We start from the raw sequence: 15,291 nt of genomic DNA on the forward strand, positions 1-15,291 counted from the left end.
TAAAGTCACGTAATCCAACCGGAGTGAAAATGCTATCTAAAATCTGATTTTATAGCTACTAACATTCCAGTTCAAGCATGTTTAGCAGCATTTTCAAATTTAATACGAATTGTATATTAATTTTTAGTTTGTAAACTTTCGTAATAATATTCAGAATACAAAAAAACTTACTAATATTATAAACTAGCTTTTACCCGCGACTTCATTCACGCGGAATAAAAAAATGCACACAAGATAAAAAAATTCCTATGTCCGTCTCCTAGTTCTAAGCTACCTCCCCATAAATTTTCAGCTAAATCAGTTCGACCGATCTTGAGTTATAAATAGTGTAACTAATACGACTTTCTTTTATATATATAGATAAATGCGAATGTTTGTTTGAAGGTATCTCCGGAACGGCTCAATAGATCTTGATGAAATTTGGCACAGATATAGAACATAGACTGGAACACACAGGCTACTTTTTAAGTTTTTATAAATTCCGTGCGGATGGAGTCGGGGGCGATAACTAATTTAATACATTATTTTGATGATTTTTTTAAGAATATTCACATTAGTAGCAGAATAAAGTAGATGTGTTTAGATATAAAAGACCATATTTCAATTTTAAAAATGTATTTACATCGGAAACCAGTTTATACAATATCGGTGAAAAACTTATCGTTTATTGCGACTGAAACTGTATATTTCAACTAAAAGCTATGTAACTGACTTATAAATAGACTATCGGTTAATACGACTTAATAATAACGGTCCCTGCGATGTTGTTTTAACCGGTTTGCATCTATTTATTTTTATTTAACTCATAAATTCGGATTTAAAAACTTCTTGGAATGTCTTCGATTTACAGGTATCGTATTTTCATAAAGTTGACTCATCCTGTGGAAATAAAAATCACATACATAAAAAAAGAAAGTGCAAATTATTATATTTACAAAAATCAAAACAGTTTTGTTTTATTTCGTCGTTTGTTTTTACTTATGACAGTTTAGTCTTACAGTTTCCAACTTTTGATACTAGATGTCGCTGTTTTTAATTTGTGATGAAACAAATTAAACAAACACATTTTCAAATTAAAATAATTAACGCTATATTATTATAATTTATCTTATCCTAGCTGTCGCCCGCGACTCCGTCGGCACGGAATTAAAATAAAACTTAATAAGTAGTCTATGTGTTCTTCCAGACTATGTTCTACATCTGTGACAAATTTCATCAAGATCTGTTGAACCGTTCCAGAGATAATTTCAAACAAACATCCATCCATCCATACATCTAAACATTCGCATTTATAATATTAGAAAGAAAATAAGATAAACAAATTCTGTAGCCTTTTATCTTATACTAGCTTTTACCCGCGACTCCGTCCGCGCGGAATAAAAAATAGAAAACGGGGTAAAAATTATCCTATGTCCTTTTCCTGGTTCTAAGCTACCTGCCCATCAATTTTCAGTCAAATCGATTCAGCCGTTCTTGAGTTATAAATAGTGTAACTAACACGACTTTCTTTTATATATATAGATTTGAAAAATAATTTTACCTTTTCTAATGGTATATTTAAAGGCGAACTATTAAAAAAAACACAATATTATTAATATATTTAATAAGAAATATTTTTTACAGAAAAAAAAACTATTTACATAGAAAGTTATCTAAATTGGAAATGTAAGTTTTACTCCAAAATTATTCCTTCTCGCATCTATTTATATACATTCATAAGTCGACTTAAGTCACAAATTTAAATATCTAATTGTGAAGCCAATCGCAATTTTTAAATAAAAAGGGGCTCAAGATTCAATAAAAATTACTTTTAACACTTTAAATACCGTCAAAATGAATTTATCTGCAAATAAGAAACAAAAATACAATAGAAAATTTGATTTTTTTGTAAAACTTTGTTTCTACAAAAAAGGTTACAAAACGTTTTTCACAACATAAAATTAATAACAACGCCATCTTGTATCAAAATAATATAACTATTTAAGATTCCATATTCAAAACGTAAATTGCATTTTAAAGACTAGACTTACCAAACAGATAATTAATAAAGATTATATAAAAAATAATAAGCTGTTTGGCCACATTCATAATTATTTATTTTCTGGCAACACCGTCGAACAATAAATACACAACTCACATACAGATAAAATATACACGTAAAAAATATTAACACTAACGTAAAAGTCTTTATTTTCGTATGGCAACACTTTATCATACCATGTTACGGCCGTTGTCTCCCGCTATTCTGTCTACGATCTGGAATAAAAGAAATTAATAAATTAAAACGCAATTTTCTCAAAAATTATCAATTTTAGATAGGCACAGATAAAAAATTATAGCTTTACGAGCTGTCGCCTGCGACTCTGTCCACGCGGAAATAAAAATAATAATAATAATAATAAGTAGCCTATATGTTCTTTCAGACTATGTTCTACATCTGTGACAAATTTCATCAAGATCCGTTGAGTCGTTCCGGAGATACCTTCAAACATTCATCCATTTAAACTTTCGCATTTATAATATAAGTAAGATTAATATTATTATGCAATTAAACATAATTAATTACAACTTACCCCTCTTATAATAGGAAAATTGAGCAGAGAACCTAACACTGGAACCATTCTGAGGAAATTAACTGCCGCAGGTAGGAATCCTCTGAAAAACAAATAGAAAAAAAATAATACACAAGTATGAGTAACTGAAATTAACTATTTCATATAATAATATAATAGAGAGGAAAGATTTCATTATACATTTCCATTGAATATGCTTTGAAACTACTGAACCAATATGAAAACTTCTCTCACGGAAAGCTACACTATCCCCGGATGACGTAGACAAATTTTTTAATAGATTTCAAATGAAGCTTTCTTTATTTATATTAGTTTCTTTTCAAATTTGCTCAAAACTTGTAATGAGATATATTGCCGCTATCAAACTATTTAGTTAGTTAGTTAGTTGTAAGGGCTCAATTTTACGTGTGAGCAGGATCTGGATTCACTCCAGCCGACCCAACTCTCCATAGAATTCCAGCAATCCCTTGTCAAACTATTCTAAAACTTAGGTAAAATCTCATTTCAATTTTCATCATTCTTATATGAGATGCATATACCAAGAAATATCAGAATTATGCCATAAAGAAATCTGTTATTTTTAACATAAAATCAAAGTAATAACTCACCTAAATAATAAAAGGAAGCCATAAATCTCAGCTATCATACCAAACATAGGCCAACCGAGTAATACCACTGTGATGCCACCAAAGAATGCCATTGATGCTTTAATTTTGTGCCGTTGGAAGAAGAAGAAAAATGTCCGCTGCAGACCTATCACACATGCTAGACCACTGATGAAGAGAATCTGAAAAAAAAATTCACAAACATAGTAAAACACTAGTAGTCGACTGCGACTTTATCTGCAAGTTTAATAGAAAAAAGCCTATTGTAAACTTTGAAATATAAAAAGTTGGATTTTAGTTAAGTCAGGTTATATATTTTTTTCATTATTACATACAGACAGTCAAATATTTATTAATTACAAGGATAGATAGATTATAAATTATATTTAACTTAATACATGTATAGTTAAGGATGTCATATACAAAGTAGTAACAAAAACTAAAATAGGAAATGGCTAAAAAACTCTTATACACTTGTCCAGTGTCAGCACCAACTAGTTTCGAGCCCATCGGGGGCTCTTCATCAGGTTGTTTTAGCCGATTCCTATTTTAGTTAATGATAATGTCTCACAATAGTTTGAATAATAATAAAAAAAAATGAATAAGTAGTCTATGTGTTCTTCCAAACTATGTTCTACATATGTGTCAAATTTCATAAAGATCCTTAGAGCCGTTTCAGAGATACCTTCTAACATCCATCCATCCATCCAAGCTTTCGCATTTATAATATTAGTTATAAGTATAAGATTTGATATTCACAATGTAATTAAGTTGAAAACTTCTCGTACTTACATTTCCAATAGCAAGTAGACCTTTATCAAACAATAAAAGGACTCCAAGAAACAGGAATGTCATACCAAACCCCGCCAGGCCCACACCAATTTCTGTCAAAGATACATTGATACTAAATGAAAACTATTTGAATACTCTATCTATCTATATTTATGCCTTTTCCTAATTATTTGGGGTCGGCCTTCCTTGTCCTAATTCTCCAGACAGCACGATTCCTGGAGTCTTGTTTGTCGAGGTCGATATCTTTTAGATCCTTTTGGATCGTCGTCAGCTAAGTGATTAGTGGTCTTCCGCGATTTCGCGTCGTCGTGGGCAAGTTTAAGGCCAGCTTGACCAGATCTTTGGGTCGTCTTTGAACATGACCATACCAACGCAAACGTCTCTTTTAATTTTTCAGAAATGGGAGCGGAACTATTTGACTACATGAACGTAAAATTTCACGCAGTTAGACTTAATGAGGAGGTGTATAAAGCTATTAATAAGAAATAAAAATTCTTAAATAATGAATTATGCTCAAAATTCGTTCAATGGGCAATCACTAGTTATATCATTTTATTGCATGTTATACTGTAGATAAACATCTGCTATTGATACTTAAACTATTTTTTATTGAAGGTATAATCATTAATTGCATTTACAACCTTAGAATTGTATTTAAAACAAAAAGAAAGAACAAGTTATGTTTGTAATAAATCGTGAATAACACAGGGTAGGATATTGATTTCATAATGTTATATATTTCTACGATAACAGTTTATTGTGTTTAATCGATCTTAATAATGAGAACGCAGATTTTTACTGATGGTTACCATTATTTTACAAAAAAACACCATTAACTATGTTTGTTACTCACTTTGTGTGTCCGTTATCTCAATCATCTTGGTGAATTAAAATCAAGTTCAATTTCACTAATATACAGGCCCTTGAGGGCCTTAAATTGACCTAATTGTTTAGTAAATAGAGTGTAAAACAAATTTATAACCTATTACTCCACGTCATTTTAGTAATCGAAAATAAGAAACGTCAAAACAATAATAGATGCGTTCAGTTAAATCAACCATGTTCCTTCAAAATATTATGAATTTTCATTAGGATACATTTTTTTTCACATTTTTTTCTAACTGCACGAATAAGAACACATGTAGGTGAATTTAATCAATTTACCACTGTTTACAAAGAAAATGATAATGAATATGTAACTTGTCATGTTTTATAAAGTAAAATAAATAATTTATCTTACATGTACATGTACATGGCAACATTTTTAACCTCTTTCTCGGAAAAAAGTCGGTTCCGCGTCTGTTCTATATTTATTATTATAATTATATGTATTAAAAGTTTTTTTTCATAGAAAAATAGAATTATACGTGATTAAAAACAAGAAGTGTTTACTGTTTAACAGTTGTGTAAATAATTTAACACTAACAGTGCATTGTGTCAAAATTAGTGACACCATAACTTAAAAATATTATGGTTCGTGGTGTTGGAAGAGGCGGTCGAGGTATGCCGGGGCGCGGTGGAATGGGAAGGCCTCCGTTTAACAGACCGCGAGTGATGTTATTGAGACCTCCTTTCGACTTAATTTTGGCAGAACCAGCATTTCCAAGATGCAAACCAGCGCCCGACGATTCTGCGCTTACTCAGGTGAAATGTTTTTCTATATTTATGAGGAAATATCTGTCACGATATAATAATTCTTAAATTATAAATTAAAAGTATGAATTAATTGTTTTACCTTGCTTTAGTGTCATTAATAGACACAAATTTAATAAAATAAAACTTCTTTAGTTCACCTACTTACTTCACCTATTAAATAAGTGAAGATGTGTTTTCAATATTTGCCTATAGTAATAAAGATGATATTTTCTCAAGAACTGTACCAATAATTAAATTATTGATTTTTGCTAACACCACACATGTCCAAACAAATCAACATTCTAGAAATAAAAAAAATATTCACTATAAAAAATGTTACAAATAACTTAAAATTATACAGGCACTCCTCAAACGTCATGCGGAACTTTGCCCTACCCCATCAGAGCAGGCATCAGTACTCTCTCTTGTGACAAAGCTGCAGACAGTGCTGGATAATCTTGTTGTAGCTCCGGGTGATTTTGCTGCATGTGTGAGTATTATAGATAAATGCCTTAATCATTAATTTCAGTAACTATACAGTTAAACTTGGATAAGTGAGAAGCCTTTATAATCCAGTGATTTTCCAGTCCTGATATACAACCTCCATAAGTAAGAAAGTGTTACTGGCACCTTGCTTGTTTGTCTGTGCAAAAGAAATGTACATATTAGTAAATTATTAACTTCTTTATTTATCATAGTTACCTCTTAGTTTAGTTAACAACATGCACTATAAATAAATACACATTAACAGGTTTAAATGTGCATTTTTTGCTGAAGTAAAGGCGGACTATTTTCCTATACGGTTGAAAATTTTAGTGCCTCTTCTGTAAACTTATCAATTTACACATTGACCCTTATTCATAAGAGCTATTGTTATGTTTATCTTTTAGCAATTAGAGGAAGTCAGACAAGTTGGATCGTATAAAAAGGGAACAATGATGGCGGGCAAGAATGTTGCGGATATTGTTGTTATTATGAAAACATTGCCGACTAAAGAAGCTGTGGAGGGACTGTCTAATAAGGTAACTATTAAACAGAACAATTGTACATCCTATGTCAGCCTTGGGTGGGGATATGACTCCAGATATACAGCACGACTTGCACGGAAGGTGCACCAACAATAATCAATGTTGCACCCCAATGCGGAGCACGGGGAAATAAAACCACCTAATGCTGGTTAACGAAAGAGATATTTTTTCTTAGGTGATTATTTACACGATCTACATAGGTGTGAGTGTTACGTGCGCCCCAATCTTCTACACTTCCTGTGTGCAGTGTTTTTTTCTGCACAGAGCATGTGTGCCCTACATATTCATCTCGTTGTTGTGCTTTCAGTACGCACAGGCTCTGCTCTAACTATGGTCATTGATACAAATAACAATCTATATATATAAAAGAAAGTCGTGTTAGTTACACTATTTATAACTCAAGATCGGTCGAACTGATTTAGCTGAAAATTGATGGGGAGGTAGCTTAGAACTACGAGATGGACATAAGAACTTTTTTATCTTGTGTGCATTTTTTTTATTCCACGCGGACGGAGTCGCGGGTAAAAGCTAGTAGTTAATAATTATTCCTCTGAGTATCATTTAATTTGTACCTCCATTGTCTTTACAATAGAGATATAATTTAGTTTTCTACCCCCAGGTAAATGAAGAAGTTAATAAGTTGACCCGCGCAATGGGCACAGGATCGGTGACTTGTGCATGCAATGAGCGCGGCTTCACAGTAACAGCGGCGGGAGCTGCGGTCCGTGTGCTTGTCACCACATTGCACCAGAATTTGAGGAAATTGGAGCCCGAGGTAGGTTAATGATGGTTTTAATCTAGTTTTATGAGTGAAGTTCAGAAGGATTAACGCCACTATGATCAAATTATTTGATAACTAGCTTTTGCGAGATGCAAAGAATTAAAAAAACTTAGTTACATATGTGTTCTTTCAGACTATGTTCTACATCTGAGCCATATTTCATCGAGATTTATTGAGCGGCTTCAAAGATACCATCTAACAAACATCCATCCATACATCTAAACTTTTTCATTTATAATATTAGTAAGATGTAAGAGACACCATTCGGTGTTAATATTTGAATCTGTTTGATCATTTATTACACCTTTCTTGTTCATCTTCATCATCACCATGTTCCAGGTGCACTTGGAGTATAAAGTGATCAGCAGCCATCTGGCTGCGATCCGTCACAGCAGATGGTTTGAAGAGAACGCTCATCATTCCTCCGTTAAGGTAAATATACTTAGCTGTCGCACGCGACTCCGTCCGCTCGGTATTAAAAAATATATAATAAGTAGTCTATGTGTTCTTCCAGATTATGTTCTACATCTATGACAAATTTCATCAAGATCTGTTGAACCGTTTTAGAGATAACTTCAAACAAACATACATATAAACATTTGCGTCTATATATATAAAAAAAATTCGTGTTAGTTACACTATTTATAACTCAAGAACGGCTAAATCGATTTGACTGAAAATTGGTGGGCAGGTAGCTTAGAACCAGGAAACGGACATAGGATTTTTTCCCCGTTTTCTATTTTTTTATTCCGCGCGGACGAAGTCGCGGGTAAAAGCTAGTTTATTATATTAGTAAGATAAGATAACCTGCAACAATGTGTAGGCTAATCTGACCTCTATTTTATATAGTTAGTCAACTACATCTGAGATCAAATTACATTGGTGATATAATTTCCTGACTTTATTTTTAATTATGCACTAATTGTAATTAAATAAACGTATACGTAACAATATCATCATCAGCTCACTATACATCCCCACTCTCTGTGCTCGGAGTCTACACTAAGTTAGATGTGACTATGTCGTAGTCAACTATAGTCAAGTGCGAGTTGACTTCACACATATCATTGAATTTATTCTCAGATATGTGCAGCATCAAGATGTTTTCCTTCACCGTAAGAATGTCGGAATACGTAACAATATAACAATTGGGAATAGGGGATGAAAGTTTATATGAGAATATGTAAAGTTTATGTGAATATTTTGTAAGTTTAATATGTTTTGTTGTGATATTTTATAAGTTTACTAGCTGTCGACCGCGACTCCGTCCGTGCGCAGATAAAAAGAAAATTAGCAATAAATTAAAATTGCGACTATAATTTGAGATTTAAACTATCCTATCTCTCAAGTTGGATCGAACTGCACATGGTGTGCGAATTTTATTATAATCGGTTAAGTGGTTTAGGAGTCCATTGAGGACAAACATTGTGACACGAGATTTATATATATTAAGATGTAAAATAATTAATAATTAAAATGTTACCCGAAGACAGTAATTCATGCGGATGAAGTCGCAGGCACGGCTAGTACATAATAATTCATGGTTAAAATATAATTCTTCTAGGTTCTGATCCGTCTACTACGAGATATGTGCGCGCGACATGCGGGACTGGAACCTCTGACACCCTGGATGATAGACCTGCTGGCACACCACTGCATCATGAACAATCCAGCCAGACAGGCGCTACCCATCAATGTCGCTTTCAGGTAGGAAACCAAGTACATTTGAGTTGGCACATCTGGACTAAGAGTCACCTTTTATTTGACGTGCCAACTCAAGTACTGGCTATTTTGAAACTAGATGACGTTACGCATATAATTTAACAAATTACAATTAATATTTTGTGGTTACTATTTTTATTGATTCGAACCTATGAACAACTGATCAATAGTCCGTACTTTTTAACCTTTAAGCTACATCCGTCGCCACAGTCCAAAATTAAAAAAAAAAAAAAAAAAAAAAAAAAAAAACAAGTTATAGTATAAGTAATTTAGTTAAGTTAAGTATGGTTAAAAAAAAATTATAATTAAGTTAAGATATACATATATATATACACTCGCGAGCAACCAAATCGACTCACCCCTTGACGGCGCACATATGCATTGATTTTGCTAAAACGACAAATGTCAATTATAAAAATGATATGTCATTCGTAAGCTGAAGATTGGTACTCTCATTTAACATCAATACCCTAAAAAAAATTGAAGCGCTGATTTAATGACGCATTTTAATTAGGCGTCAGGGAAAATTTGCTCCATAAGGTATCCACGAGTTGCGCTACCTTTCCCCGCTATAAAACCCGCCCACATCCGGTTTACCCTATCAGTCGCTTATCACAAGTTGGCCGGTACACATCTCAGTAAATTGCATTAAAAGTTTTATTGAAACCATGGATACCACACCAGAAAAAGCAGCTCAAGTTGTTGCCTTGTTGCAACAAGGGTTAAGTCAGCGAGCAGTCGCTGCCCAGCTCCAATTGAGCCAGTCTGCAGTGTCCCGAGTATACAAACGGTTCCAAGAGACTGGTGCCTTTAATCGGAGACCAAGAACGAGCCGCCACCGGTGCACTTCAGAGAGAGACGACCGTTTCATTGTCTCAACCTCGCTGCGCAATCGACACCTCACGGGTGTTGATGTGCAACAGGAATTGAGACATATACGAGGGGTGGCTGTAAGCAAATGGACGGTGAGAAGACGCTTGAAGGAAGCCAATTTGAGGCCAAAAAGACCTGCGACGGGCCCCAAATTCACTGCAGGCCACCGTCAAGCGCGCCTTCATTTTGCTCGAGAACATCTCGATTGGAGCATTACGCATTGGCGGTCGGTACTGTTTACTGATGAGTGCAGAATGTGTTTGCATGGCAGTGACAGGAGAAGCCGAGTCTACAGGCGTCCGGGGGAACGTTTTTCCCAATGCTGTTTTGCTGAAACAGTGGCGTATGGCGGCGGTTCCTGCATGATGTGGGCTGGTATTTCCTTAGAGGGAAAAACTGATCTTGTTTTCGTGCCTGGGGGCGGCCGTGGAGGCGGGCTAACAGCTGATCGGTACATCACCGACATCCTACTGAGTCATGTTGTGCCCTACGCAGGGTTTGTCGGCGAAGACTTCGTGTTAATGCACGACAATGCCCGCTGTCACACGGCACGAGTCACTCGGCAATTTCTTGAAGAGGTCGAATTGCGCACGATGGACTGGCCTGCGCTCAGCCCGGATATGAATCCCATCGAGCACTTATGGGACGAGCTTAAACGAAGGGTTCGAGCCAGGAATCCAGTCCCTTCGAGCGTAGATGATCTAAAGACAGCATTGTTAGAGGAGTGGAACGGCATTCCTCAAGAGACTGTAAAAAATTGATCATTTCAATGAAAAACAGACTGCAGGCTGTAATAAAGGCTAAAGGGGGCAATACAAAATATTGATTTAATATATTTTTTTTTAATTTCTACCAATTTTTGTGTAATTTCCAAAATACGAGACCTTTTCATAAATTCATAAATTCCGATTTTTCCTACTGTTACGTTCAGACGTCATCAACTTAAGAAATAATTAATGTATTTCAATAAAAATGACATCAAATTAAAGCTGACATCTTTAGCTTTCGAATGACATATCATATTTACAATTGACATTTGTCGTTTTAATAAAATCAATGCATAAGGGCGCCGTCAAGGAGTGAGTCGATTTGGTTGCTCGCGAGTGTATATATATATATATATATATATATATATATATATATATATATATATATATATGTGTGTATTAAGCAGGAACAAACAATGTAGTACAGGGATAATATTAATAAAAAAAAAATATAACTAAAACCTGTGCAGAAAAGAGTACGGACCAAGCGTCTGTAGATGTGATTTTATAAAATAATAAAAAAAAACCTTTAAGCTAGTTAAGATTCTAAAATAAGTTTTGTTTTCAGACGTGCTCTATCCTTATTAGCGGGAGGTTTGTTCCTGCCGGGATGTGCAGGTCTACCTGACCCATGTGAGGCAGCACATGCGCGTGCGCATACAGCACTAGACCTCGCTGCGCAGGATCATGCCGCTGCCACCGCACAGACGTTAGTACATACCACTTATTAAATTGACACCCCCATTGAATAATCCTGTAATGCACTCTTAATTCAGCATCTAAAGGTCTTATTACATGTTGTGATTTTTTTTTATTATTTTTCTTAATGTTAATTACGGAGATAAAAAACTTGTGAGCCGTCATGGGACGCCTGGCAGATGTGAAACATCGTGTGTGTACAATATGCATAAAATATTAAATATTATAATTAAATAAATGATAATAATAATAATGTATACCTCAGTATAGCGTGGCGACCCGTCGCCACGCCAACAATTCGGTTTACAAGTGATCCTATAGATGTTTCACATCAAAAGTCATTATTGAAACAGATTTTTTATTTCCGGTATTATAATTTTTCCTTCATAGTACAGAATACGTCCGGAATATATGAATGAAAATTAAATACGATGTAGGTATAAATATTTGCTTTGTTTTGGTATCTTAAAGATTCTTGTACAATAATTATTGATGAAGTTATTAAAGAAATAAGGTTTTTTGCTTCTCCTGAAAATTTTGATTTTTAATATTACGGGGTTATTCAACCAAAATTTCAACTAAATATGTCTAGTTTTAGAATTAATAGGAATAAATATGAAATGTTTTTTTTTTACTAAAAGTCGCCAAAGTTATTTAGAAAAAAAGGAAAAAATATAGGCTACAATATTCTCTCATACATCAACAACCTTCCATTGAAAGTTTCGTCGAAATTGGTCCAACTGTTCCGCAGATTACTTAGAACAAATGTGGAATTGATAACAGAGCGATAGACGGACACAAAATATCATTTTATCTTGATTTTTCAGACACACTTATTCTATTAAATGTATAGATAGATTTATCCGTCGTCGTCATTCGTCCGCGCGGAATTAAAAAAAAAGATAAAAAGTAGCCTATATGTTCTTCTAGACAATGTTCTACATTTATGCCAATTTTTATCAAGATCTGTTGAGACTTTCCGGAGATAACTTTATACATACATTCGTACATCTAAACATTCGCATCTATATATAAAAAAAAAAGTCGTGTTAGTTACACTATTTATAACTCAAGATAGGTCGAACTGATTTAGCTGAAAATTGATGGTGAGGTAGCTTAGAACTAGGATACGGACATAGGAACTTTTTTATCTTGTGTGCTTTTTTTATTCCGCACGGACGGAGTCGCGGGTAAAAGCTAGTTTATAATATAAGTAAAATTAAAACAAAATCTCCCTTTCAGTTTACTCCGTGTGGTAGCCCGTGGTGGTCACCGCTATGTCCTAGGGCTGCAACCATTTGAGGGTGGCAAAGATATCTCCACTGAGATCACAGTGTGGGACGGTGTGGTGGTGTCGCCTCTTGCACCCGCATACCAAGAGACACCTGAACCTATGGATACTGATGATAAAGGTATACTCTTGTGGCTCAGGGGTTAACCACTTGATTTGTAATCTGCAGATCCTGAGTTCGAATCCCGTCATGTACCAATGTGTTTTTCTATTTACATATATACATTTATCTGACATTCTTACTGTGAAGAAAAACATCGTGATGCTGCACATGTCTGAGAAGAAATTCAATGATATGTGTGAAGTCAACTCGCACTTGGCTATAGTTGACTATGATCTAGTCACATCTAACTTGAGGTAGACTCCAAGCACCGAGAGTGGGGATGTATAGTGAGCTGATGATAAAGTTATAACTAGTAACAAATTAACTCGTCAATTATGCAAATATCAAATATTATATATAGTTCAGCGAGAAACCTCTGTAAATAAGAGTCATTGTCCTGTCCTGATGAATAAACTTCATAAACGAAAAACTCTGGTTAGAAAAAAACCTCTATAAATGAGAAAATATTGCGCTAGATTGTATTCAATCTTGTCCAACTTCTGTTTGCAAAATTTTATCCTTTTTATGTTCTTTTCTAGATGATGACTTGACTCAAGATGGTGTGGCCGCCTGACAAGAGTTTTACTGACAAGCAATAAACTACATTTGACTAATAAAAGATCTTGACTGATGATGTTTGTTTTATTTCTTAAATTTATCAAACAAGGCAGCGGAGAAGCTTGCTTGATTTAGACCTAGTCACTGACTTAGGACAGACTCGAGCAAGAAGTGATGTTGACCAAGTTTAAAGCTTACTAGCTATTGCTCATGACTTTATGGTGGAAATAAAATAACAAAACTAGTCTAATTTACTCCTGCAAACATAAGCTACCTTCCATTAAGTCCAGTGAAAAATATTTCAGCTGTTTCTTAATCTGGAAAATTGCGAACACTAAAATAAAATAGTTTTTCGTTATAAAAACTGAAATATGTATGTACGAATTATATCGACGCCCCCAGCCAACAAGTCGGTAATGTGCCATTACGGACTTTTTGCTGTTATATTAAATTTGGCATCTACGGGTTGGGATACACCTTTGTGAATTTTTTCGTATTTTTCCTGTGTTTTATTTAGGTCAAAAATGATAAGCATTTATATTTTTATTTATTTTATATTTTTTATTATGCTTTTTAATTAATAGCTTGGATTCTATTATTGAGATAAAGAAATTAAACGTATGACTAGATAGCCCAAAAAATTAGCTTTCATTTGATGCCTTATTGTCATCATAATTTGCAGGCATTAAATAAATATGAATCAAAACAGTTTTTCGTCTCTCCTGTAAAATTTGTATTTTGCGATTACCGACTTATTGGCTGGGAGCGTCGATATGTATTTTTTGTATATTATGTACACTTTTCTTTTTTTCTACTGTCTAAAAAAAATATTGGGCCACATAGGGATAGGCATAATAGTAAAGTTTGCAGGATTCAAGGTATATGAATTGAAAGCAAATCAATGAAAATAAAACATTTTTTTTAATAATAACTTCACCTAAATTACAATATAAACGCCAAATAGTTTACGATTTACACAAAAAATTCGTTTGAGTTGTAAGTTTAGTTCCGTATTTCTTTTTCTTAGACAGTATATCGTTTCCCGGGTACAAGCTGCATTGTTTTGTAGCGACGGTAAATTTGTCTAGTTTATTCGCTTTCAAGCGCTGCGTTCCTTGGATGGTTGTTAAGAATTGTGAGGAATGGGACATGACCGAGGTAACTCCTAATGAGCCACTATTGCTGCATTGCCTTCTACTTTCATGATAACTTGAACAAAATGTGCCGTATATATCGATATGTTGAATGAGATTTAACAAGCCACATTTCTTGTATCTGTCTTCAGTCGATTCTTTCCGTTTACAATGTTTTTCTCTAAACCGTAACAGTGAATCTCCATGATCAGTGTCAGTCATGATCATGAAGTGTTTTTAATGTTTTTTTTAGTTTATTTTTGATCATTCAACACGTGTTAATTTTAAAATTTTGTCAATTTTCACGGCAAATTTAATGTTTTTATTTACATGTCAATTTCGTAAATGTCATTTTGATTTGACATGTTCTTTTACTTTTTTTTTTAGTTGAAATTCGTTTTCAAATCATCATACCCCGTTCACACTAGGCCAGCTCAGTATGCCAGTCGCGTTCGAAATCAGCGCTGACACACAACTGGCCAAATGTGGCCACCCATGGAAGCCAATAAGCCAATCTGACCGATAACTGGGATGGCGTTCTACTTTTCAGGGCAATTCCGGCCATTCCGCCGCAACTGGCATAGTGTGAACGGTCTGTCAATCGAGACAAGATTTATTTCCAGTTTATGCGGACATGCGGTGTTAAAGGTCGAAGTCGAATGGTCAGATGAAATAAAAGACATAGATACAAAGTAAGATTTTTATATCTCGAAAGTAGTAACAATAATTTA

The 15,291-nt window shown here is 34.2% G+C and overlaps 2 protein-coding genes across 3 annotated transcripts; one reads left to right on the forward strand and one right to left on the reverse strand.

The window, feature by feature from the left end:
• Window positions 1–676: 676 nt before the first annotated feature.
• On the reverse strand, window positions 677–5,004 carry LOC106709656 (vesicle transport protein GOT1B). Of its 2 annotated transcripts, none has more exons than XM_045685066.1 (6): window positions 4,824–5,004; window positions 3,971–4,062; window positions 3,182–3,360; window positions 2,574–2,655; window positions 2,218–2,256; window positions 677–879 (listed from the first exon to the last, which is right to left on the reverse strand). In XM_045685066.1, exons 1-6 carry the CDS (start codon window positions 4,846–4,848, stop codon window positions 862–864), a joined length of 435 nt encoding a protein of 144 aa, XP_045541022.1. In that variant the 5' UTR covers window positions 4,849–5,004; the 3' UTR covers window positions 677–861. The 2 variants fall into 2 exon arrangements, with proteins under 2 accessions (XP_045541022.1, XP_045541023.1); XM_045685067.1 differs by having other exon boundaries at window positions 2,178–2,256.
• A 270-nt stretch (window positions 5,005–5,274) lies between these two features.
• Window positions 5,275–13,494, forward strand: LOC106709654 (interleukin enhancer-binding factor 2 homolog). The gene is made up of 9 exons (XM_045684982.1): window positions 5,275–5,614; window positions 5,967–6,095; window positions 6,496–6,627; window positions 7,253–7,408; window positions 7,754–7,846; window positions 8,979–9,121; window positions 11,345–11,485; window positions 12,718–12,887; window positions 13,409–13,494. Exons 1-9 carry the CDS (start codon window positions 5,441–5,443, stop codon window positions 13,441–13,443), a joined length of 1,173 nt encoding a protein of 390 aa, XP_045540938.1. The 5' UTR covers window positions 5,275–5,440; the 3' UTR covers window positions 13,444–13,494.
• The last annotated feature ends 1,797 nt before the right edge of the window (window positions 13,495–15,291 follow it).

The sequence above is a fragment of the Papilio machaon genome, chromosome 28 (assembly GCF_912999745.1).
Source record: "Papilio machaon chromosome 28, ilPapMach1.1, whole genome shotgun sequence".
In the NCBI taxonomy this organism is placed as follows: Eukaryota; Metazoa; Arthropoda; class Insecta; order Lepidoptera; family Papilionidae; genus Papilio; species Papilio machaon.